We start from the raw sequence: 25,943 nt of genomic DNA on the forward strand, positions 1-25,943 counted from the left end.
GAGGGAGTGAGAGAGAGAGAGACAGACAGAGGGAGTGAGAGAGAGAGGTACAGAGAGAGGGAGTGAGAGAGAGGGACAGAGAGAGGGAGTGAGAGAGAGGGACAGAGAGAGGGAGTGACAGAGAGGGACAGAGAGAGGGAGTGAGAGAGAGGGACAGAGAGAGGGAGTGAGAGAGAGGGACAGAGAGAGGGAATGAGAGAGAGAGAGGGACAGAGATAGGGAGTGAGAGAGAGGGACAGAGAGAGGGAGGGTGAGCTGACTCTGAGCTCTTACCTCTATCTGATCGATGGTGTGCTGATATTCCTTCTCGTGGGTTTTAAACAGACACTCAGTGAGAGACAGAGAGAGGGAGTGAGAGAGACCGGGACAGAGAGAGGCAGTGAGAGAGAGAGTGAGAGAGAGAGGGAGTGAGAGAGAGAGTGACAGAGAGAGGGAGTGAGAGAGAGAGGGAGTGAGAGAGGGAGGGTGAGAAAGAGCGACAGAGAGAGGGAGTGAGAGAGAGCGGGACAGAGAGAGGGAGTGAGAGGGAGGGACAGATAGAGGGAGTGAGAGAGAGGGGCAGAGAGAGGGAGTGAGAGAGAGGGACAGAAAGAGGGAGTGAAGAGAGAGGGACAGAGAGAGGGAGTGAGAGAGAGGGACAGAGAGAGGGTGTGAGAGAGAGAGGGAGAGAGAGAGAGAGGGATTGAGAGAGAGAGACAGAGAGAGGGCATGAGAGAGAGAGGGACAGAGAGAGGGAGTGAGAGAGAGGGACAGAGAGAGTGAGTGAGAGAGAGGGACAGAGAGAGGGAGTGAGAGAGAGGGACAGAGAGAGGGAGTGAGAGAGAGAGGGACAGAGCGATGGAATGAGAGAGAGGAACAGAGAGAGGGAGTAAGAGAGAGAGACAGAGAGGGAGTGAGAGAGAGACGGACAGCGAGAGGGAGTGAGAGAGAGAGGGACAGAGAGAGGGATTGAGAGAGAGGGACAGAGATAGGGAGGGTGAGGGAGGGACAGAGAGAGGGAGTGAGAGAGAGGGACAGAGAGAGGGAGTGAGTGAGAGGGACAGAGAGAGGGAGTGAGAGAGAGAGAGACAGACAGAGGGAGTGAGAGAGAGAGGGACAGAGAGAGGGAGTGAGAGAGAGGGACAGAGAGAGGGAGTGAGAGAGAGAGGGACAGAGAGAGGGAATGAGAGAGAGGAACAGAGAGAGGGAGTAAGAGAGAGAGACAGAGAGGGAGTGAGAGAGAGACGGACAGCGAGAGGGAGTGAGAGAGAGAGCGGGACAGAGAGGGAGTGAGAGAGAGAGGGACAGAGAGAGGGAGTGAGGGAGAGGGACAGAGAGAGCGAGTGAGAGAGAGAGGGACAGAGAGAGGGAATGAGAGAGAGGGACAGAGAGAGGGAAAAAGAGAGAGAGACGGAGAGGGAGTGAGAGAGAGAGGGACAGAGAGAGCGAGTGAGAGAGATGGACAGAGAGAGGGAGGGTGAGCTGACTCTGAGCTCTTACCTCTATCTGATCGATGGTGTGCTGATATTCCTTCTCGCGGGTTTTAAACAGACACTCAGTGAGAGACAGAGAGAGGGAGTGAGAGAGAGCGGGACAGAGAGAGGGAGTGAGAGAGAGAGTGAGAGAGAGAGGGAATAAGAGAGAGCAGGACAGAGAGAGGGAGTGAGAGAGAGAGGTACAGAGAGAGGGAGTGAGAGAGAGGGACAGAGATAGGGACTGTGAGAGAGAGGGACAGAGAGAGGGAGTGAGTGAGAGGGACAGAGAGAGGGAGTGAGAGAGAGAGAGACAGACAGAGGGAGTGAGAGAGATAGGGACAGAGAGAGGGAGTGAGAGAGAGGGACAGAGAGAGGGAGTGAGAGAGAGGGACAGAGAGAGGGAGTGAGAGAGAGGGGCAGAGAGAGGGAGTGAGAGAGAGGGACAGAGAGAGGGAGTGAGAGAGAGGGACAGAGAGTGGGAATGAGAGAGAGAGGCAGAGAGATGGAATGAGAGATAGAGGGACAGAGAGAGGGATTGTGAGAGAGGGACAGAGAGAGGGAGTGAGAGAGAGAGACAGAGAGGGAGTGAGAGAGAGACGGACAGCGAGAGCGAGTGAGTGAGAGAGAGGGACAGAGAGTGAGTGAGAGAGAGAGGGAGTGAGAGAGAGAGACAGAGAGAGGGAGTGAGAGAGAGAGGGACAGAGAGAGGGTTTGTGAGAGAGGGACAGAAAGAGGGAGTGAGAGAGAGAGGGACAGAGAGAGTGAGTGAGAGAGAGAGGGACATAGAGAGGGAGTGAGAGAGAGGGCCAGAGAGAGGGAGTGAGAGAGAGGGACAGAGAGAGGGAGTGAGAGAGAGGGACAGAGAGAGGGAGTGAGAGAGAGGGATAGAGAGAGGGAGTGAGAGAGAGGGACAGAGAGAGGGAGTGAGAGAGAGGGACAGAGAGAGGGAATGAGAGAGAGAGAGGGACAGAGAGAGGGAGTGAGAGAGAGGGACAGAGAGAGGGAATGAGAGAGAGAGGCAGAGAGATGGAATGAGAGATAGAGGGACAGAGAGAGGGATTGTGAGAGAGGGACAGAGAGAGTGAGTGAGAGAGAGAGGGACAGAGAGAGTGAGTGAGAGAGAGAGGGACAGAGAGAGGGAGTGAGAGAGAGGGACAGAGAGAGGGAATGAGAGTGAGAGAGGGACAGAGAGAGGGAGTGAGGGAGAGGGACAGAGAGAGGGAGTGAGAGAGAGAGGGACAGAGAGAGGGAATGAGAGAGAGGGACAGAGAGAGGGAAAAAGAGAGAGAGACGGAGAGGAAGTGAGAGAGAGAGGGACAGAGAGAGGGAGTGAGAGAGAGGGACAGAGAGAGGGAGGGTGAGATTTCTCTGAGCTCTTACCTCTATCTGATCGATGGTGTGCTGATATTCCTTCTCGCGGGTTTTAAACAGACACTCAGTGAGAGACAGAGAGAGGGAGTGAGAGAGAGCGGGACAGAGAGAGGGAGTGAGAGAAAGAGTGAGAGAGAGAGGGAATAAGAGAGAGCAGGACAGAGAGAGGGAGTGAGAGAGAGAGGTACAGAGAGAGGGAGTGAGAGAGAGGGACAGAGATAGGGACTGTGAGAGAGAGGGACAGAGAGAGGGAGTGAGTGAGAGGGACAGAGAGAGGGAGTGAGAGAGAGAGAGACAGACAGAGGGAGTGAGAGAGATAGGGACAGAGAGAGGGAGTGAGAGAGAGTGACAGAGAGAGGAAGTGAGAGAGAGGGACAGAGAGAGGGAGTGAGAGAGAGGGACAGAGAGAGGGAGTGAGAGAGAGGGACAGAGAGAGGGAGTGAGAGAGAGGGACAGAGAGAGGGAATGAGAGAGAGAGAGGGACAGAGAGAGGGAGTGAGAGAGAGGGACAGAGAGAGGGAATAAGAGAGAGCACGACAGAGAGAGGGAGTGAGAGAGAGAGGTACAGAGAGAGGGAGTGAGAGAGAGGGACAGAGATAGGGACTGTGAGAGAGAGGGACAGAGAGAGGGAGTGAGTGAGAGGGACAGAGAGAGGGAGTGAGAGAGAGAGAGACAGACAGAGGGAGTGAGAGAGATAGGGACAGAGAGAGGGAGTGAGAGAGAGTGACAGAGAGAGGAAGTGAGAGAGAGGGACAGAGAGAGGGAGTGAGAGAGAGGGACAGAGAGAGGGAGTGAGAGAGAGGGACAGAGAGAGGGAGTGAGAGAGAGGGACAGAGAGAGGGAATGAGAGAGAGAGAGGGACAGAGAGAGGGAGTGAGAGAGAGGGACAGAGAGAGGGAATGAGAGAGAGAGGCAGAGAGATGGAATGAGAGAGAGAGGGACAGAGAGAGGGATTGTGAGAGAGGGACAGAGAGAGGGAGTGAGAGAGAGAGGGACAGAGAGAGGGAGTGAGAGAGAGAGGGACAGAGAGGGTGAGTGAGAGAGAGAGGGACAGAGAGAGGGAGTGAGAGAGAGGGACAGAGAGAGGGAATGAGAGAGAGAGAGGGACAGAGAGGGGGAGTGAGAGAGTGGGACTGAGAGAGGGAATGAGAGAGAGAGAGGGACAGAGAGAGGGAGTGAGGGAGAGGGACAGAGAGAGGGAGTGAGAGAGAGAGGGACAGAGAGAGGGAATGAGAGAGAGGGACTGAGAGAGGGAAAAAGAGAGAGAGACGGAGAGGGAGTGAGAGAGAGAGGGACAGAGAGAGGGAGTGAGAGAGAGGGACAGAGAGAGGGAGTGTGAGATGTCTCTGAGCTCTTACCTCTATCTGATCGATGGTGTGCTGATATTCCTTCTCGCGGGTTTTAAACAGACACTCAGTGAGAGACAGAGAGAGGGAGTGAGAGAGAGCGGGACAGAGAGAGGGAGTGAGAGAGAGAGTGAGAGAGAGAGGGAGTGAGAGAGAGAGGGATAGAGGGAGGGAGTGAGAGAGAGAGTGACAGAGAGAGGGAGTGAGAGAGAGAGAGGGACAGAGAGAGGGAGTGAGAGAGAGGGACAGAGAGAGGGAGTGAGAGAGAGGGACAGAGAGAGGGAGTGAGAGAGAGGGACAGAGAGAGGGAGTGAGAGAGAGGGACAGAGAGAGGGAGTGAGAGAGAGGGACAGAGAGAGGGAGTGAGAGAGAGGGACAGAGAGAGGGAGTGAGAGAGAGGGACAGAGAGAGGGAGGGTGAGCTGACTCTGAGCTCTTACCTCTATCTGATCGATGGTGTGCTGATATTCCTTCTCGCGGGTTTTAAACAGACACTCAGTGAGAGACAGAGAGAGGGAGTGAGAGAGAGCGGGACAGAGAGAGGCAGTGAGAGAGAGAGTGAGAGAGAGAGGGAATAAGAGAGAGCAGGACAGAGAGAGGGAGTGAGAGAGAGAGGTACAGAGAGAGGGAGTGAGAGAGAGGGACAGAGATAGGGACTGAGAGAGAGAGGGACAGAGAGAGGGAGTGAGTGAGAGGGACAGAGAGAGGGAGTGAGTGAGAGGGACAGAGAGAGGGAGTGAGAGATAGAGAGATAGAGATAGAGATAGAGAGACAGACAGAGGGAGTGAGAGAGATAGGGACAGAGAGAGGGAGTGAGAGAGAGGGACAGAGAGAGGGAGTGAGAGAGAGGGACATAGAGAGGGAGTGAGAGAGAGGGACAGAGAGAGGGAGTGAGAGAGAGGGACAGAGAGAGGGAATGAGAGAGAGAGAGGGACAGAGAGAGGGAGTGAGAGAGAGGGACAGAGAGAGGGAGTGAGAGAGAGGGACAGAGAGAGGGAGTGAGAGAGAGGGACAGAGAGAGGGAGTGAGAGAGAGCGGGACAGAGAGAGGGAGTGAGAGAGAGGGACAGAGAGAGGGAGTGAGAGAGAGGGACAGAGAGAGGGAGTGAGAGAGAGAGGGAGTGAGAGAGACGGACAGAGAGAGGGAGTGAGAGAGAGCGGGACAGAGAGAGGGAGTGAGAGTGAGGGACAGAGAGAGGGAGTGAGAGAGAGTGCGGGACAGAGAGGGAGTGAGAGAGAGGGACAGAGAGAGGGAGTGAGAGAGAGAGTGAGTGAGAGAGAGAGGGACAGAGAGAGGGAGTGAGAGAGAGGGACAGAGAGAGGGAATGAGAGTGAGAGAGGGACAGAGAGAGGGAGTGAGGGAGAGGGACAGAGAGAGGGAGTGAGAGAGAGAGGGACAGAGAGAGGGAATGAGAGAGAGGGACAGAGAGAGGGAAAAAGAGAGAGAGACGGAGAGGAAGTGAGAGAGAGAGGGACAGAGAGAGGGAGTGAGAGAGAGGGACAGAGAGAGGGAGGGTGAGATTTCTCTGAGCTCTTACCTCTATCTGATCGATGGTGTGCTGATATTCCTTCTCGCGGGTTTTAAACAGACACTCAGTGAGAGACAGAGAGAGGGAGTGAGAGAGAGCGGGACAGAGAGAGGGAGTGAGAGAAAGAGTGAGAGAGAGAGGGAATAAGAGAGAGCAGGACAGAGAGAGGGAGTGAGAGAGAGAGGTACAGAGAGAGGGAGTGAGAGAGAGGGACAGAGATAGGGACTGTGAGAGAGAGGGACAGAGAGAGGGAGTGAGTGAGAGGGACAGAGAGAGGGAGTGAGAGAGAGAGAGACAGACAGAGGGAGTGAGAGAGATAGGGACAGAGAGAGGGAGTGAGAGAGAGTGACAGAGAGAGGAAGTGAGAGAGAGGGACAGAGAGAGGGAGTGAGAGAGAGGGACAGAGAGAGGGAGTGAGAGAGAGGGACAGAGAGAGGGAGTGAGAGAGAGGGACAGAGAGAGGGAATGAGAGAGAGAGAGGGACAGAGAGAGGGAGTGAGAGAGAGGGACAGAGAGAGGGAATAAGAGAGAGCACGACAGAGAGAGGGAGTGAGAGAGAGAGGTACAGAGAGAGGGAGTGAGAGAGAGGGACAGAGATAGGGACTGTGAGAGAGAGGGACAGAGAGAGGGAGTGAGTGAGAGGGACAGAGAGAGGGAGTGAGAGAGAGAGAGACAGACAGAGGGAGTGAGAGAGATAGGGACAGAGAGAGGGAGTGAGAGAGAGTGACAGAGAGAGGAAGTGAGAGAGAGGGACAGAGAGAGGGAGTGAGAGAGAGGGACAGAGAGAGGGAGTGAGAGAGAGGGACAGAGAGAGGGAGTGAGAGAGAGGGACAGAGAGAGGGAATGAGAGAGAGAGAGGGACAGAGAGAGGGAGTGAGAGAGAGGGACAGAGAGAGGGAATGAGAGAGAGAGGCAGAGAGATGGAATGAGAGAGAGAGGGACAGAGAGAGGGATTGTGAGAGAGGGACAGAGAGAGGGAGTGAGAGAGAGAGGGACAGAGAGAGGGAGTGAGAGAGAGAGGGACAGAGAGGGTGAGTGAGAGAGAGAGGGACAGAGAGAGGGAGTGAGAGAGAGGGACAGAGAGAGGGAATGAGAGAGAGAGAGGGACAGAGAGGGGGAGTGAGAGAGTGGGACTGAGAGAGGGAATGAGAGAGAGAGAGGGACAGAGAGAGGGAGTGAGGGAGAGGGACAGAGAGAGGGAGTGAGAGAGAGAGGGACAGAGAGAGGGAATGAGAGAGAGGGACTGAGAGAGGGAAAAAGAGAGAGAGACGGAGAGGGAGTGAGAGAGAGAGGGACAGAGAGAGGGAGTGAGAGAGAGGGACAGAGAGAGGGAGTGTGAGATGTCTCTGAGCTCTTACCTCTATCTGATCGATGGTGTGCTGATATTCCTTCTCGTGGGTTTTAAACAGACACTCAGTGAGAGACAGAGAGAGGGAGTGAGAGAGAGCGGGACAGAGAGAGGGAGTGAGAGAGAGAGTGAGAGAGAGAGGGAGTGAGAGAGAGAGGGATAGAGGGAGGGAGTGAGAGAGAGAGTGACAGAGAGAGGGAGTGAGAGAGAGAGAGGGACAGAGAGAGGGAGTGAGAGAGAGGGACAGAGAGAGGGAGTGAGAGAGAGGGACAGAGAGAGGGAGTGAGAGAGAGGGACAGAGAGAGGGAGTGAGAGAGAGGGACAGAGAGAGGGAGTGAGAGAGAGGGACAGAGAGAGGGAGTGAGAGAGAGGGACAGAGAGAGGGAGTGAGAGAGAGGGACAGAGAGAGGGAGGGTGAGCTGACTCTGAGCTCTTACCTCTATCTGATCGATGGTGTGCTGATATTCCTTCTCGCGGGTTTTAAACAGACACTCAGTGAGAGACAGAGAGAGGGAGTGAGAGAGAGCGGGACAGAGAGAGGCAGTGAGAGAGAGAGTGAGAGAGAGAGGGAATAAGAGAGAGCAGGACAGAGAGAGGGAGTGAGAGAGAGAGGTACAGAGAGAGGGAGTGAGAGAGAGGGACAGAGATAGGGACTGAGAGAGAGAGGGACAGAGAGAGGGAGTGAGTGAGAGGGACAGAGAGAGGGAGTGAGTGAGAGGGACAGAGAGAGGGAGTGAGAGATAGAGAGACAGACAGAGGGAGTGAGAGAGATAGGGACAGAGAGAGGGAGTGAGAGAGAGGGACAGAGAGAGGGAGTGAGAGAGAGGGACATAGAGAGGGAGTGAGAGAGAGGGACAGAGAGAGGGAGTGAGAGAGAGGGACAGAGAGAGGGAATGAGAGAGAGAGAGGGACAGAGAGAGGGAGTGAGAGAGAGGGACAGAGAGAGGGAGTGAGAGAGAGGGACAGAGAGAGGGAGTGAGAGAGAGGGACAGAGAGAGGGAGTGAGAGAGAGCGGGACAGAGAGAGGGAGTGAGAGAGAGGGACAGAGAGAGGGAGTGAGAGAGAGGGACAGAGAGAGGGAGTGAGAGAGAGAGGGAGTGAGAGAGACGGACAGAGAGAGGGAGTGAGAGAGAGCGGGACAGAGAGAGGGAGTGAGAGTGAGGGACAGAGAGAGGGAGTGAGAGAGAGTGCGGGACAGAGAGGGAGTGAGAGAGAGGGACAGAGAGAGGGAGTGAGAGAGAGAGGGACAGAGAGAGGGAGTGAGAGAGAGGGACAGAGAGAGGGAGTGAGAGAGAGTGACAGAGAGAGGCAGTGAGAGAGAGGGACAGAGAGAGGGAGGGTGAGCTGTCTCTGAGCTCTTACCTCTATCTGATCGATGGTGTGCTGATATTCCTTCTCGTGGGTTTTAAACAGACACTCAGTGAGAGACAGAGAGAGGGAGTGAGAGAGACCGGGACAGAGAGAGGCAGTGAGAGAGAGAGTGAAAGAGAGAGGGAGTAAGATAGAGCGGGGCAGAGAGAGGGAGTGAGAGAGAGAGGGAGTGAGAGAGAGAGGGAGTGAGAGAGAGAGACAGAGAGAGGGAATGAGAGAGAGACGGACAGAGAGAGGGAGTGAGAGAGAGGGACAGAGAGAGTGAGTGAGAGAGAGGGACAGAGAGAGGGAGTGAGAGAGAGGGACAGAGAGAGGGAGTGAGAGAGAGAGGGACAGATAGAGGAAATGAGAGAGAGGAACAGAGAGAGGGAGTAAGAGAGAGAGACAGAGAGGGAGTGAGAGAGACGGACAGCGAGAGGGAGTGAGAGAGAGAGCGGGACAGAGAGAGGGATTGAGAGAGAGAGACAGAGAGAGGGAGGGTGAGGGAGGGACAGAGGGAGGGAGTGAGAGAGAGGGACAGAGAGCGGGAGTGAGAGAGAGAGAGACAGACAGAGGGAGTGAGAGAGAGAGGGACAGAGAGAGGGAGTGAGAGAGAGGGACAGAGAGAGGGAGTGAGAGAGAGGGACAGAGAGAGGGAGTGAGAGAGAGGGACAGAGAGAGGGAGTGAGAGAGAGGGACAGAGAGAGGGAGTGAGAGAGAGGGACAGAGAGAGGGAGTGAGAGAGAGGGACAGAGAGAGGGAGGGTGAGCTGACTCTGAGCTCTTACCTCTATCTGATCGATGGTGTGCTGATATTCCTTCTCGTGGGTTTTAAACAGACACTCAGTGAGAGACAGAGAGAGGGAGTGAGAGAGAATGGGACAGAGAGAGGGAGTGAGAGAGAGGGACAGAGAGAGGGAGTAAGAGAGAGAGGGACAGAGACAGGGAGGGTGAGCTGACTCTGAGCTCTTACCTCTATCTGATCGATGGTGTGCTGATATTCCTTCTCGTGGGTTTTAAACAGACACTCAGTGAGAGACAGAGAGAGGGAGTGAGAGAGACCGGGACAGAGAGAGGCAGTGAGAGAGAGAGTGAAAGAGAGAGGGAGTGAGAGAGAGAGTGACAGAGAGAGGGAGTGAGAGCGAGCGGGACAGAGAGAGGGAGTGAGAGAGAGGGACAGATAGAGGGATTGAGAGAGAGGGACAGAAAGAGGGAGTGAGAGAGAGGGACAGAGAGAGGGAGGAAGAGGGAGGGACAGAGAGAGGGAGTGAGAGAGAGAAGGAGTGAGAGAGCGAGGGAGTGAGAGAGAGAGACAGAGAGAGGGAATGAGAGAGAGGGAAAGAGAGAGGGAGTGAGAGAGAGGGACAGAGAGAGTGAGTGAGAGAGAGGGACAGAGAGAGGGAGTGAGAGAGAGGGACAGAGAGAGGGAGAGAGAGAGGGACAGAGAGAGGGAATGAGAGAGAGTAACAGAGAGAGGGAGTAAGAGAGAGAGACAGAGAGGGAGTGAGAGAGAGACGGACAGCGAGAGCGAGTGAGTGAGAGAGAGGGACAGAGAGTGAGTGAGAGAGAGAGGGAGTGAGAGAGAGAGACAGAGAGAGGGAGTGAGAGAGAGAGGGACAGAGAGAGGGTTTGTGAGAGAGGGACAGAAAGAGGGAGTGAGAGAGAGAGGGACAGAGAGAGTGAGTGAGAGAGAGAGGGACATAGAGAGGGAGTGAGAGAGAGGGACAGAGAGAGGGAGTGAGGGAGAGGGACAGAGAGAGGGACATAGAGAGAGAGGGACAGAGAGAGGGAGTGAGAGAGAGGGACAGAGAGAGGGAGGGTGAGATGTCTCTGAGCTCTTACCTCTATCTGATCGATGGTGTGCTGATATTCCTTCTCGCGGGTTTTAAACAGACACTCAGTGAGAGACAGAGAGAGGGAGTGAGAGAGAGAGGGACAGAGAGAGGGAGTGAGAGAGAGAGGGACAGAGAGAGGGAGTGAGAGAGAGGGACAGAGAGAGGGAGTGAGAGAGAGAGGGACAGAGAGAGGGAGGGTGAGCTGACTCTGAGCTCTTACCTCTATCTGATCGATGGTGTGCTGATCTTCCTTCTCGCGGGTTTTAAACAGACACTCAGTGAGAGACAGAGAGAGGGAGTGAGAGAGAATGGGACAGAGAGAGGGAGTGAGAGAGAGAGGGACAGAGAGATGGAGTAAGAGAGAGGGAGACAGAGAGAGGGAATGACAGAGAGGGACAGAGAGAGGGAAAAAGAGAGAGAGACAGAGAGAGGGAGTGAGAGAGAGAGGGACAGAGAGAGGGAGTGAGAGAGAGGGACAGAGAGAGGGAGTGAGAGAGAGAGGGACAGAGAGAGGGAGTGAGAGATAGGGACAGAGAGAGGGAGGGTGAGCTGACTCTGAGCTCTTACCTCTATCTGATCGATGGTGTGCTGATATTCCTTCTCGCGAGTTTTAAACAGACACTCAGTGAGAGACAGAGAGAGGGAGTGAGAGAGAGCGGGACAGAGAGAGGCAGTGAGAGAGAGAGTGAGAGAGAGAGGGAATAAGAGAGAGCAGGACAGAGAGAGGGAGTGAGAGAGAGAGGTACAGAGAGAGGGAGTGAGAGAGAGGGACAGAGATAGGGACTGAGAGAGAGAGGGACAGAGAGAGGGAGTGAGAGAGAGGGACAGAGAGAGGGAGTGAGAGAGAGAGAGACAGACAGAGGGAGTGAGAGAGAGAGGTACAGAGAGAGGGAGTGAGAGAGAGGGACAGAGAGAGGGAGTGAGAGAGAGGGACAGAGAGAGGGAGTGACAGAGAGGGACAGAGAGAGGGAGTGAGAGAGAGGGACAGAGAGAGGGAGTGAGAGAGAGGGACAGAGAGAGGGAATGAGAGAGAGAGAGGGACAGAGATAGGGAGTGAGAGAGAGGGACAGAGAGAGGGAGGGTGAGCTGACTCTGAGCTCTTACCTCTATCTGATCGATGGTGTGCTGATATTCCTTCTCGTGGGTTTTAAACAGACACTCAGTGAGAGACAGAGAGAGGGAGTGAGAGAGACCGGGACAGAGAGAGGCAGTGAGAGAGAGAGTGAGAGAGAGAGGGAGTGAGAGAGAGAGTGACAGAGAGAGGGAGTGAGAGAGAGAGGGAGTGAGAGAGGGAGGGTGAGAAAGAGCGACAGAGAGAGGGAGTGAGAGAGAGCGGGACAGAGAGAGGGAGTGAGAGGGAGGGACAGATAGAGGGAGTGAGAGAGAGGGGCAGAGAGAGGGAGTGAGAGAGAGGGACAGAAAGAGGGAGTGAAGAGAGAGGGACAGAGAGAGGGAGTGAGAGAGAGGGACAGAGAGAGGGTGTGAGAGAGAGAGGGAGAGAGAGAGATAGGGATTGAGAGAGAGAGACAGAGAGAGGGCATGAGAGAGAGAGGGACAGAGAGAGGGAGTGAGAGAGAGGGACAGAGAGAGTGAGTGAGAGAGAGGGACAGAGAGAGGGAGTGAGAGAGAGGGACAGAGAGAGGGAGTGAGAGAGAGAGGGACAGAGCGATGGAATGAGAGAGAGGAACAGAGAGAGGGAGTAAGAGAGAGAGACAGAGAGGGAGTGAGAGAGAGACGGACAGCGAGAGGGAGTGAGAGAGAGAGGGACAGAGAGAGGGATTGAGAGAGAGGGACAGAGATAGGGAGGGTGAGGGAGGGACAGAGAGAGGGAGTGAGAGAGAGGGACAGAGAGAGGGAGTGAGTGAGAGGGACAGAGAGAGGGAGTGAGAGAGAGAGAGACAGACAGAGGGAGTGAGAGAGAGAGGGACAGAGAGAGGGAGTGAGAGAGAGGGACAGAGAGAGGGAGTGAGAGAGAGAGGGACAGAGAGAGGGAATGAGAGAGAGGAACAGAGAGAGGGAGTAAGAGAGAGAGACAGAGAGGGAGTGAGAGAGAGACGGACAGCGAGAGGGAGTGAGAGAGAGAGCGGGACAGAGAGGGAGTGAGAGAGAGAGGGACAGAGAGAGGGAGTGAGGGAGAGGGACAGAGAGAGCGAGTGAGAGAGAGAGGGACAGAGAGAGGGAATGAGAGAGAGGGACAGAGAGAGAGAAAAAGAGAGAGAGACGGAGAGGGAGTGAGAGAGAGAGGGACAGAGAGAGCGAGTGAGAGAGATGGACAGAGAGAGGGAGGGTGAGCTGACTCTGAGCTCTTACCTCTATCTGATCGATGGTGTGCTGATATTCCTTCTCGCGGGTTTTAAACAGACACTCAGTGAGAGACAGAGAGAGGGAGTGAGAGAGAGCGGGACAGAGAGAGGGAGTGAGAGAGAGAGTGAGAGAGAGAGGGAATAAGAGAGAGCAGGACAGAGAGAGGGAGTGAGAGAGAGAGGTACAGAGAGAGGGAGTGAGAGAGAGGGACAGAGATAGGGACTGTGAGAGAGAGGGACAGAGAGAGGGAGTGAGTGAGAGGGACAGAGAGAGGGAGTGAGAGAGAGAGAGACAGACAGAGGGAGTGAGAGAGATAGGGACAGAGAGAGGGAGTGAGAGAGAGGGACAGAGAGAGGGAGTGAGAGAGAGGGACAGAGAGAGGGAGTGAGAGAGAGGGGCAGAGAGAGGGAGTGAGAGAGAGGGACAGAGAGAGGGAGTGAGAGAGAGGGACAGAGAGTGGGAATGAGAGAGAGAGGCAGAGAGATGGAATGAGAGATAGAGGGACAGAGAGAGGGATTGTGAGAGAGGGACAGAGAGAGGGAGTGAGAGAGAGAGGGACAGAGAGAGTGAGTGAGAGAGAGAGGGACAGAGAGAGGGAGTGAGAGAGAGGGACAGAGAGAGGGAATGAGAGTGAGAGAGGGACAGAGAGAGGGAGTGAGGGAGAGGGACAGAGAGAGGGAGTGAGAGAGAGAGGGACAGAGAGAGGGAATGAGAGAGAGGGACAGAGAGAGGGAAAAAGAGAGAGAGACGGAGAGGAAGTGAGAGAGAGAGGGACAGAGAGAGGGAGTGAGGGAGAGGGACAGAGAGAGGGAGTGAGGGAGAGGGACAGAGAGAGGGAGTGAGAGAGAGAGGGACAGAGAGAGGGAATGAGAGAGAGGGACAGAGAGAGGGAAAAAGAGAGAGAGACGGAGAGGAAGTGAGAGAGAGAGGGACAGAGAGAGGGAGGGTGAGCTGACTCTGATCTCTTACCTCTATCTGATCGATGGTGTGCTGATATTCCTTCTCGCGGGTTTTAAACAGACACTCAGTGAGAGACAGAGAGAGGGAGTGAGAGAGAGCGGGACAGAGAGAGGGAGTGAGAGAGAGAGTGAGAGAGAGAGGGAATAAGAGAGAGCAGGACAGAGAGAGGGAGTGAGAGAGAGAGGTACAGAGAGAGGGAGTGAGAGAGAGGGACAGAGAGAGGAAGTGAGAGAGAGGGACAGAGAGAGGGAGTGAGAGAGAGGGACAGAGAGAGGGAGTGAGAGAGAGGGACAGAGAGAGGGAGTGAGAGAGAGGGACAGAGAGAGGAAGTGAGAGAGAGGGACAGAGAGAGGGAGTGAGAGAGAGGGACAGAGAGAGGGAGTGAGAGAGAGGGACAGAGAGAGGGAGTGAGAGAGAGGGACAGAGAGGGAATGAGAGAGAGAGAGGGACAGAGAGAGGGAGTGAGAGAGAGGGACAGAGAGAGGGAATGAGAGAGAGAGGCAGAGAGATGGAATGAGAGAGAGAGGGACAGAGAGAGGGATTGTGAGAGAGGGACAGAGAGAGGGAGTGAGAGAGAGAGGGACAGAGAGAGGGAGTGAGAGAGAGAGGGACAGAGAGAGTGAGTGAGAGAGAGAGGGACAGAGAGAGGGAGTGAGAGAGAGGGACAGAGAGAGGGAATGAGAGAGAGAGAGGGACAGAGAGGGGGAGTGAGAGAGTGGGACTGAGAGAGGGAATGAGAGAGAGAGAGGGACAGAGAGAGGGAGTGAGGGAGAGGGACAGAGAGAGGGAGTGAGAGAGAGAGACAGAGAGAGGGAATGAGAGAGAGGGACAGAGAGAGGGAAAAAGAGAGAGAGACGGAGAGGGAGTGAGAGAGAGAGGGACAGAGAGAGGGAGTGAGAGAGAGGGACAGAGTTAGGGACTGTGAGAGAGAGGGACAGAGAGAGGGAGTGAGTGAGAGGGACAGAGAGAGGGAGTGAGAGAGAGAGAGACAGACAGAGGGAGTGAGAGAGATAGGGACAGAGAGAGGGAGTGAGAGAGAGGGACAGAGAGAGGGAGTGAGAGAGAGGGACAGCGAGAGGGAGTGAGAGAGAGGGGCAGAGAGAGGGAGTGAGAGAGAGGGACAGAGAGAGGGAGTGAGAGAGATGGACAGAGAGAGGAAATGAGAGAGAGAGAGGGACAGAGAGAGGGAGTGAGAGAGAGGGACAGAGAGAGGGAATGAGAGAGAGAGGCAGAGAGATGGAATGAGAGATAGAGGGACAGAGAGAGGGATTGTGAGAGCGGGACAGAGAGAGGGAGTGAGAGAGAGAGGGACAGAGAGAGTGAGTGAGAGAGAGAGGGACATAGAGAGGGAGTGAGAGAGAGAGGGACAGAGAGAGTGAGTGAGATAGAGAGGGACAGAGAGAGGGAGTGAGAGAGAGGGACAGAGAGAGGGAATGAGAGTGAGAGAGGGACAGAGAGAGGGAGTGAGGGAGAGGGACAGAGAGAGGGAGTGAGAGAGAGAGGGACAGAGAGAGGGAATGAGAGAGAGGGACAGAGAGAGGGAAAAAGAGAGAGAGACGGAGAAGAAGTGAGAGAGAGAGGGACAGAGAGAGGGAGTGAGAGAGAGGGACAGAGAGAGGGAGTGAGAGAGAGGGACAGAGAGAGGGAGGGTGAGCTGACTCTGAGCTCTTACCTCTATCTGATCGATGGTGTGCTGATATTCCTTCTCGCGGGTTTTAAACAGACACTCAGTGAGAGACAGAGGGAGGGAGTGAGAGAGAGCGGGACAGAGAGAGGCAGTGAGAGAGAGAGTGAGAGAGAGAGGGAATAAGAGAGAGCAGGACAGAGAGAGGGAGTGAGAGAGAGAGGTACAGAGAGAGGGAGTGAGAGAGAGGGACAGAGAGAGGGAGGGTGAGCTGACTCTGAGCTCTTACCTCTATCTGATCGATGGTTTGCTGATATTCCTTCTCGCGGGTTTTAAACAGACACTCAGTGAGAGACAGAGAGAGGGAGTGAGAGAGAGCGGGACAGAGAGAGGGAGTGAGAGAGAGAGTGAGAGAGAGAGGGAATAAGAGAGAGCAGGACAGAGAGAGGGAGTGAGAGAGAGAGGTACAGAGAGAGGGAGTGAGAGAGAGGGACAGAGATAGGGACTGTGAGAGAGAGGGACAGAGAGAGGGAGTGAGTGAGAGGGACAGAGAGAGGGAGTGAGAGAGAGAGAGACAGACATTGGGAGTGAGAGAGATAGGGACAGAGAGAGGGAGTGAGAGAGAGGGACAGAGAGAGGAAGTGAGAGAGAGGGACAGAGAGAGGGAGTGAGAGAGAGGGACAGAGAGAGGGAGTGAGAGAGAGGGACAGAGAGAGGGAGTGAGAGAGAGGGACAGAGAGAGGGAATGAGAGAGAGAGAGGGACAGAGAGAGGGAGTGAGAGAGAGAGACAGAGAGAGGGAGTGAGAGAGAGAGGGACAGAGAGAGGGATTGTGAGAGAGGGACAGAGAGAGGGAGTGAGAGAGAGAGGGACAGAGAGAGGGAGTGAGAGAGAGAGGGACAGAGAGAGTGAGTGAGAGAGAGAGGGACAGAGAGAGGGAGTGAGAGAGAGGGACAGAGAGAGGGAATGAGAGAGAGAGAGGGACAGAGAGGGGGAGTGAGAGAGTGGGACTGAGAGAGGGAATGAGAGAGAGAGAGGGACAGAGAGAGGGAGTGAGGGAGAGGGACAGAGAGAGGGAGTGAGAGAGAGAGACAGAGAGAGGGAATGAGAGAGAGGGACAGAGAGAGGGAAAAAGAGAGAGAGACGGAGAGGGAGTGAGAGAGAGAGGGACAGAGAGAGGGAGTGAGAGAGAGGGACAGAGAGAGGGAGGGTGAGCTGACTCTGAGCTCTTACCTCTATCTGATCGATGGTGTGCTGATATTCCTTCTCGCGGGTTTTAAACAGACACTCAGTGAGAGACAGAGAGAGGGAGTGAGAGAGAGCGGGACAGAGAGAGGCAGTGAGAGAGAGGGACAGAGAGAGGGAGTGAGAGAGAGAGTGAGAGAGAGAGGGAATAAGAGAGAGCAGGACAGAGAGAGGGAGTGAGAGAGAGAGGTACAGAGAGAGGGTGTGAGAGAGAGGGACAGAGATAGGGACTGAGAGAGAGAGGGACAGAGAGATGGAGTGAGTGAGAGGGACAGAGAGAGGGAGTGAGAGATAGAGAGAAAGACAGAGGGAGTGAGAGAGATAGGGACAGAGAGAGGGAGTGAGAGAGAGGGACAGAGAGAGGGAGTGAGAGAGAGGGACATAGAGAGGGAGTGAGAGAGAGGGACAGAGAGAGGGAGTGAGAGAGAGGGACAGAGAGAGGGAATGAGAGAGAGAGAGGGACAGAGAGAGGGAGTGAGAGAGAGGGACAGAGAGAGGGAGTGAGAGAGAGAGGGACAGAGAGAGGGAGGGTGAGCTGACTCTGAGCTCTTACCTCTATCTGATCGATGGTGTGCTGATATTCCTTCTCGCGGGTTTTAAACAGACACTCAGTGAGAGACAGAGAGAGGGAGTGAGAGAGACCGGGACAGAGAGAGGCAGTGAGAGAGAGAGTGAAAGAGAGAGGGAGTAAGATAGAGCGGGGCAGAGAGAGGGAGTGAGAGAGAGAGGGAGTGAGAGAGAGAGGGAGTGAGAGAGAGAGACAGAGAGAGGGAATGAGAGAGAGACGGACAGAGAGAGGGAGTGAGAGAGAGGGACAGAGAGAGTGAGTGAGAGAGAGAGAGACAGACAGAGGGAGTGAGAGAGATAGGGACAGAGAGAGGGAGTGAGAGAGAGGGACAGAGAGAGGGAGTGAGTGAGAGGGACAGAGAGAGGGAGTGAGAGAGAGAGAGACAGACAGAGGGAGTGAGAGAGATAGGGACAGAGAGAGGGAGTGAGAGAGAGGGACAGAGAGAGGGAGTGAGAGAAGGGGCAGAGAGAGGGAGTGAGAGAGAGGGACAGAGAGAGGGAGTGAGAGAGAGGGACAGAGAGAGGGAGTGAGAGAGAGGGACAGAGAGAGGGAATGAGAGAGAGAGAGGGACAGAGAGAGGGAGTGAGAGAGAGGGACAGAGAGAGGGAATGAGAGAGAGAGGCAGAGAGATGGAATGAGAGAGAGAGGGACAGAGAGAGGGATTGTGAGAGAGGGACAGAGAGAGGGAATGAGAGAGAGGGACAGAGAGAGGGAATAAGAGAGACAGACGGAGAGGGAGTGAGAGAGAGAGGGACAGAGAGAGGGAGTGAGAGAGAGGGACAGAGAGAGGGAGGGTGAGATGTCTCTGAGCTCTTACCTCTATCTGATCGATTGTGTGCTGATATTCCTTCTCGCGGGTTTTAAACAGACACTCAGTGAGAGACAGAGAGAGGGAGTGAGAGAGACCGGGACAGAGAGAGGCAGTGAGAGAGAGAGTGACAGAGAGAGGCAGTGAGAGAGAGAGTGAGAGAGAGAGGGAATAAGAGAGAGCAGGACAGAGAGAGGGAGTGAGAGAGAGAGGTACAGAGAGAGGGAGTGAGATTGAGGGACAGAGATAGGGACTGAGAGAGAGAGGGACAGAGAGAGGGAGTGAGAGAGAGGGACATAGAGAGGGAGTGAGAGAGAGGGACAGAGAGAGGGAGTGAGAGAGAGGGACAGAGGGAGGGAATGAGAGAGAAAGAGGGACAGAGAGAGGGAGTGAGAGAGAGGGACAGAGAGAGGGAGTGAGAGAGAGGGACAGAGAGAGGGAGGGTGAGAAGTCTCTGAGCTCTTACCTCTATCTGATCGATGGTGTGCTGATATTCCTTCTCGCGGGTTTTAAACAGACACTCAGTGAGAAACAGAGAGAGGGAGTGAGAGAGAGAGGGACAGAGAGAGGGAGTGAGAGAGAGAGTGAGAGAGAGAGGGAGTGAGAGAGAGAGGGATAGAGGGAGGGAGTGAGAGAGAGAGTGACAGAGAGAGGGAGTGAGAGAGAGAGAGGGACAGAGAGAGGGAGTGAGAGAGAGGGACAGAGAGAGGGAGTGAGAGAGAGGGACAGAGAGAGGGAGGGTGAGATTTCTCTGAGCTCTTACCTCTATCTGATCGATGGTGTGCTGATATTCCTTCTCGTGGGTTTTAAACAGACACTCAGTGAGAGACAGAGAGAGGGAGTGAGAGAGACCGGGACAGAGAGGGAGTGAGAGAGAGGGACAGAGAGAGGGAGTGAGAGAGAGAGGGACAGAGAGAGGGAGTGAGAGAGAGGGACAGAGAGAGGGAGGGTGAGCTGACTCTGAGCTCTTACCTCTATCTGATCGATGGTGTGCTGATATTCCTTCTCGCGGGTTTTAAACAGACACTCAGTGAGAGACAGAGAGAGGGAGTGAGAGAGACCGGGACAGAGAGAGGGAGTGAGAGAGAGAGAGACAGAGAGAGGGAGTGAGAGAGAGAGGGATAGAGGGAGGGAGTGAGAGAGAGGGACAGAGAGAGGGAGGGTGAGCTGACTCTGAGCTCTTACCTCTATCTGATCGATGGTGTGCTGATATTCCTTCTCGCGGGTTTTAAACAGACACTCCGTGTCTTTTATCACCTTCTCGAGACTCTCCTCCTGCTGGAGAAGCGAATGTTCAGGCAGTGAACGGTGTTGCCAGGGAGGGCTTCATCAGCACAGTTACCCTGTGCCTGCTTAAATACCCCACCACCGCTCATTTACCCCCTCGCTCCCAATTACCCTGTTATTGTTCAATTACCCCCTCGCTCCTAATTACCCTGTTCCTGCTTAAATACCCCCTCGCTCGCAATTACCCTGTTCCTGCGTAAATACCCCCTCGCTCCCAATTACCCTGTTATTGTTCAATTACCCCCTCGCTCCTAATTACCCTGTTCCTGCTTAAATACCCCCTCGCTCCCAATTACCCTGTTATTGTTCAATTACCCCCTCACTCCCAATTACCCTGTTATTGTTCAATTACCCCCTCACTCCCAATTACCCTGTTCCTGCTTAAATACCCCCTCGCTCCCAATTACCCTGTTATTGTTCAATTACCCCCTCGCTCCTAATTACCCTGTTACTGCTTAAATACCCCCTCACTCCCAATTACCCTGTTCCTGCGTAAATACCCCCTCGCTCCCAATTACCCTGTTATTGTTCAATTACCCCCTCGCTCCTAATTACCCTGTTACTGCTTAAATACCCCCTCACTCCCAATTACCCTGTTCCTGCGTAAATACCCCCTCGCTCCCAATTACCCTGTTATTGTTCAATTACCCCCTCGCTCCTAATTACCCTGTTCCTGCTTAAATACCCCCTCGCTCGCAATTACCCTGTTCCTGCGTAAATACCCCCTCGCTCCCAATTACCCTGTTATTGTTCAATTACCCCCTCGCTCCTAATTACCCTGTTACTGCTTAAATACCCCCTCACTCCCAATTACACTGTTATTGTTCAATTACCCCCTCACTCCCAATTACCCTGTTATTGTTCAATTACCCCCTCACTCCCAATTACCCTGTTCCTGCGTAAATACCCCCTCGCTCCTAATTACCCTGTTACTGCTTAAATACCCCCTCGCTCCCAATTACCCTGTTATTGTTCAATTACCCCCTCGCTCCCAATTACCCTGTTACTGCTTAAATACCCCCTCGCTCCCAATTACCCTGTTATTGTTCAATTACCCCCTCGCTCCCAATTACCCCCTCGTTCCAATTACCCTGTTCCTGTATAAATACCCCATCGCCGCTCAATTACCCCCTCGTTCCAATTACCCTGTTCATGCGTAAATACCCCATCACCGCTCAATTACCCCCTTGCTCCCAATTACCCTGTTCCTGCTCAATTACCCCTTCGCTCCCATTTACCCTGTTCCTGCTCAATTAGCCCTTGCTCCCAATTACCCTGTTACTGCTTAAATACCCCGTCCCTGCTCAATTACCCCCTCACTCCCAATTACTGTTACTGCTTAAATATCCCTCACTCCCAATTACCCTGTTACTGCTTAAATACCCCGTCCCTGCTCAATTACCCCCTCACTCCCAATTACCCTGTTACTGCTTAAATACCCCATCCAAGCCCAATTACCCCCTCACTCCCAATTACCCTGTTACTGCTTAAATACCCCGTCCCTGCTCAATTACCCCCTCACTCCCAATTACACTGTTACTGCTCAATTACCCTCTCGCTCCCAATTACCCTGTTCCTGCTCAATTACCCCCTCTCTCCCAATTACCCTGTTCCTGCTCAATTACCCCCTCACTCCCAATTACCCTGTTACTGCTCAATTACCCCTTCACTCCCAATTACCCTGTTCCTGCTCAATTACCCCCTCGCTCCCAATTACCCTGTTACTGCTTAAATACCCCCTCACTCCCAATCACCCTGTTCCTGCTCAATTACCCCCTCGCTCCTAATTACCCTGTTCCTGCGTAAATACCCCATTCCCGCTCAATTATCCCCTCGCTCCCAATTACCCTGTTACTGCTCAAATACCCCCTCACGCCCAATTACCCTGTTACTACTTAAATACCCCATCCCCACTCAATTATCCCCTCGCTCCCAATACCCTGTTACTGCTCAATTACCCCCTCGTTCCCAATTACCCTGTTCCTGCTCAATTACCCCCTCGCTCACAATTACCCTGTTACTGCTTAAATACCCCATCCCCGCTCAATTACCCCCTCACTCCCAATTACCCTGTTCCTGCTCAATTACCCCCTCGCTCCTAATTACCCCCTCGCTCCCAATTACCCTGTTCCTGCTCAATTACCCCCTCATTCCAATTACCCTGTTACGGCTTAAATACCCCATCCCCGCTCAATTACCCCCTCACTCTCAATTACCCTGTTACTGCTCAAATACCCCCTCACTCCCAATTACCCTGTTACTGCTTAAATACCCCATCCCCGCTCAATTACCCCCTCACTCCCAATTACTGCCTCACTCCCAATTACTCTGTTACTGCTCAAATACCCCCTCACTCCCAATTACCCCCTCACTCCCAATTACCCTGTTACTGCTTAAATACCCCATCCCTACTCAGTTACCCCCTCACTACCAATTACCCTGTTACTGCTTAAATAATCCATCCCTGCTCAATTACTCCCTCGCTCCCAATTACCCCCTCACTCCCAATTACCCTGTTCCTGCATAAATACCCCATTCCTGCTCAATTACCCACTCACTCCCAATTGCCCTGTTACTGCTTAAATACCCTGTCCCCTCTCAATTACCCCCTCACTCCCCATTACCCTGTTGTTGCTCAATTACCCCCTCACTCCCAATTACCCCCTCAATCCCAATTACCCTGTTACTGCTTAAATACCCCATCCCCGCTCAATTACCCCCTCACTCCCAATTACCCCCTCACTCCCAATTACTCTGTTACTGCTCAAATACCCCCTCACTCCCAATTACCCCCTCACTCCCAATTACCCTGTTACTGCTTAAATACCCTATCCCTGCTCAGTTACCCTCTCACTCCCAATTACCCTGTTACTGCTCAATTACCCCCTCACTCCCAATTACCCTGTTACTGCTCAATTACCCCCTCACTCCCAATTACCCCCTCACTCCCAATTACCCTGTTACTGCTTAAATACCCCATCCCTGCTCAATTACCCCCTCACTCCCAATTACCCTGTTACTGCTCAATTACCCCCTCACTCCCAATTACCCCCTCACTCCCAATTACTCTGTTCCTGCATAAATACCCCATTCCTGCTCAATTACCCCCTCACTTCCAATTGCCCTGTTACTGCTTAAATACCCTGTCCCCTCTCAATTACCCCCTCACTCCCAATTACCTTGTTGTTGCTCAATTACCCCCTCACTCCCAATTACCCTCTCACTCCCAATTACCCTGTTACTGCTCAATTACCCCCTCACTCCCAATTACCCCCTCACTCCCAATTACCCTGTTACTGCTTAAATACCCCATCCCTGCTCAATTACCCCCTTACTCCCAATTACCCTGTTACTGCTCAATTACCCCCTCACTCCCAGTTACCCTGTTACTGTTCAATTACCCCCTCACTCCCAATTCCCATGTTACTGCTTAAATACCCCCTCGCTCCCAATTACCCCCTCACTCTCAATTACCTTGTTACTGCTTAAATACCCCATCCCCGCTCAATTACCCCCTCACTCCCAATTACCGCCTCACTCCCAATTACCCCCTCACTCCCAATTACCCTGTTACTGCTCAATTACCCCCTCACTCCCAATTACCCCCTCACTCCCAATTACCCTGTTACTGCTCAATTACCCCCTCACTCCCAATTACCCCCTCACTCCCAATTACCCTGTTACTGCTCAATTACCCCCTCACTCCCAATTACCCCCTCACTCCCAATTACCCTGTTCCTGCATAAATACCCCATTCCTGCTCAATTACCCCCTCACTTCCAATTGCCCTGTTACTGCTCAATTACACCCTCACTCCCAATTACCCCCTCACTCCCAATTACCCCCTCACTCCCAATTACCCCATCCCTGCTCAGTTACCCCCTCGCTCCCAATTACCTCGGTCCCTCCCCTCTCGCTCCCTCCCTCTCCCAACATGTTCTCTCCCCGTTTCCTCCCCCTCTCCTCCCCATTCCCTCCCTCTCCCTCCCTCTGCCTCCGGCGCTGGAACCCCTGCGCTGAATGGAGCTGGTGGTGCCTGGGAGCCCTCACCTCATTCACAACGTCTCCCGAAGACATGGTGTATCCTGAGAGGTCATCCCAAAGCAGCAGGGTCTCCTCTGTCTCCTCCCAGGTCAGGCTATCGCAATCCTCCTCGAAATCGTACTCCCTCCTGTGGGCCAGTAACACAGGGGGAGTGACACAGGGGGAGTGACGCAGGGGGAGTAACACAAGGGAGTAACACAGGGGAGTAACACAGGGTAGTAACACAGGGGAGTAACAAAGGGGGAGTAACACAGGGGGAGTGACGCAGAGGGAGTAAAACAGGGGGAGTGACACAGGGGGAGTGACGCAGGGGGAGTGACGCAGGGGGAGTGACGCAGGGGGAGTAACACAAGGGAGTAACACAGGGGAGTAACACAGGGTAGTAACGCAGGGGAGTAACGCGGGGGAGTGACACAGGGGAGTAACACAAGGGGAGTGACGCAGAGGGAGTAACACAGGGGGAGTGACACAGGGGGAGTGACGCAGGGGGAGTGACGCAGGGGGAGTGACGCAGGGGGAGTGACGCAGGGGGAGTGACGCAGGGGGAGTAACGCAGGGGAGTAACACAGGGGAGTAACACAGGGGAGTAACACAGGGGGTGTGACGCAGTGGGAGTAACTCAGGGGGAGTGACACAGGTGGAGTAACACAGGGGAGTAACACAGGGGGAGTAACACAGGGGAGTAACACAGGGGAGTAACACAGGGGGTGTGACGCAGTGGGAGTAACGCAGGGGGAGTGACACAGGGGAAGTAACACAGGGGAGTAACACAGGGGGAGTAACGCAGGGGGAGTAACGCAGGGGGAGTGACGCAGGGGAGTAACACGGGGGAGTGACACAGGGGGAGTAACACAGGGGGAGTAACGCAGGGGGAGTAACGCAGGGGGAGTGACACAGGGGGAGTGACGCAGGGGGAGTGACGCAGGGGGAGTGACGCAGGGGGAGTGACACAGGGGGAGTGACGCAGGGGGAGTGACGCAGGGGGAGTGACGCGGGGGAGTGACACAGGGGGAGTGACGCAGGGGGAGTGACACAGGGGGAGTAACACAGGGGGAGTGACAAAGGGGGAGTAACACAGGGGAGTAACACAGGGGAGTAACACAGGGGGAGTGACACAGGGGGAGTAACACAGGGGGAGTAACGCAGGGGGAGTAACACAGGGGGAGTAACGCAGGGGGAGTAAGGCAGGGGGAGTGACACAGGCAGAGTGACACAGGGGGAGTAACGCAGGGGGAGGGACGCAGGGGGAGTGACGCAGGGGGAGTGACGCAGGGGGAGTGACGCAGGGGGAGTGACGCAGGGGGAGTGACACAGGGGGAGTGACGCAGGGGGAGTGACGCAGGGGGAGTGACGCAGGGGGAGTGACACAGGGGGAGTGACGCAGGGGGAGTGACGCAGGGGGAGTGACGCAGGGGGGGTGACACAGGGGGAGTGACGCAGGGGGCGTGACGCAGGGGGAGTGACACAGGGGAAGTAACACTGAGCGAGCGGCCAGGAGGAGAGGCCATTCAGCCCCCCGAGACTACCCCGCCATTCACTCCGATGGTGGCCGATCTCATTCCGGCCCCTACCCCCGATTTCCCCACCGCTCTCTCCCCCACCCCCCACCGCCCCTCCCTCGTCGCCTTTCAGCCCCGTCCCTCATTTCCAACCCGTCATACCCCCCCCACCCTCCTTAAATTTATCTAGCCTCCCGGCACGTCCACTGCCCTCGGAGGGAGTGAATTCCTCAACTTCACCTCCCTCAGAGGAAAGTAACTCCCCCTCGTCTCTGATTTAAATGCACTACCGTAACCCCCTCCCCACCACCAACCCCCCCCCACCCCCACCAACCCTCCACCCCCCCCAGCGTAATTCTGTGGCCCCTCGTTCGAGAATGTCCCACAAGGGGGAAGATCCACTCCCAAACCCCCTCCCTCCTCCTCCGGGGCCCTCGATCCCTCCACCCTCCCTCCCTCCCTCCCCGGGTCCTCACCCCCTCCTCCCTCCCTCCTCTGGGTCCTCGACCCCCTCCTCCCTCCACCCCCTCAGGTCCTCGACCCCCTCCTCCCTCCCTCCCTCCTCCGGGTCCTCACCCCCTCCTCCCTCCACCCCTCAGGTCCTTGACCCCCTCCTCCCTCCACCCCCTCAGGTCCTCGACCCCCTCCTCCCTCCACCCCTCAGGTCCTCGACCCCCTCCTCCCTCCCTCCCTCCTCCGGGTATTCACCCCCTCCTCCCTCCCTCCCCCTCAGGTCCTACACCCCCTCCTCCCTCCACCCCCTCGGGTCCTCGACCCCCTCCTCCCTCCCTCCCCTCAGGTCCTCGACCCCCTCCTCCCTCCACCCCCTCAGGTCCTTGACCCCCTCCTCCCTCCACCCCCTCAGGTCCTCGACCCCCTCCTCCCTCCACCCCTCAGGTCCTCGACCCCCTCCTCCCTCCCTCCCTCCTCCGGGTATTCACCCCCTCCTCCCTCCCTCCCCCTCAGGTCCTACACCCCCTCCTCCCTCCACCCCCTCGGGTCCTCGACCCCCTCCTCCCTCCCTCCCCTCAGGTCCTCGACCCCCTCCTCCCTCCACCCCCTCAGGTCCTCGACCCCCTCCTCCCTCCACCCCCTCAGGTCCTCGACCCCCTCCTCCCTCCTCTGGGTCCTCCACCCCCTCCTCCCTCCCTCCCTCCTCCGGGTCCTCGATCCCTCCACCCTCCCTCCCTCCCTCCCCAGGTCCTCGACCCCCTCCTCCCTCCCTCCCTCCTCCGGGTATTCACCCCCTCCTCCCTCCCTCCCCCTCAGGTCCTACACCCCCTCCTCCCTCCACCCCCTCGGGTCCTCGACCCCCTCCTCCCTCCACCCCTCAGGTCCTCGACCCCCTCCTCCCTCCCTCCCTCCTCCGGGTCCT

The 25,943-nt window shown here is 55.2% G+C and overlaps 1 protein-coding gene across 1 annotated transcript in view; it reads right to left on the bottom strand.

Annotated features, from left to right (window-relative positions):
* LOC121275013 (non-homologous end joining factor IFFO1-like) overlaps positions 1-25,943 on the bottom strand; it is a gene marked incomplete at its 5' end in the record, with an annotated part of 217,784 nt that overhangs the window by 69,933 nt on the left and 121,908 nt on the right. The window contains 2 exons of the mRNA XM_041182406.1: positions 18,924-19,013; positions 23,076-23,196. Coding sequence (XP_041038340.1) covers positions 18,924-19,013; positions 23,076-23,196 — 211 coding nt within the window. The remainder of the gene's footprint in view (positions 1-18,923; positions 19,014-23,075; positions 23,197-25,943) is intronic.

This window comes from Carcharodon carcharias, assembly GCF_017639515.1.
Source record: "Carcharodon carcharias isolate sCarCar2 chromosome 40 unlocalized genomic scaffold, sCarCar2.pri SUPER_40_unloc_1, whole genome shotgun sequence".
NCBI classification, from domain to species: domain Eukaryota; kingdom Metazoa; phylum Chordata; class Chondrichthyes; order Lamniformes; family Lamnidae; genus Carcharodon; species Carcharodon carcharias.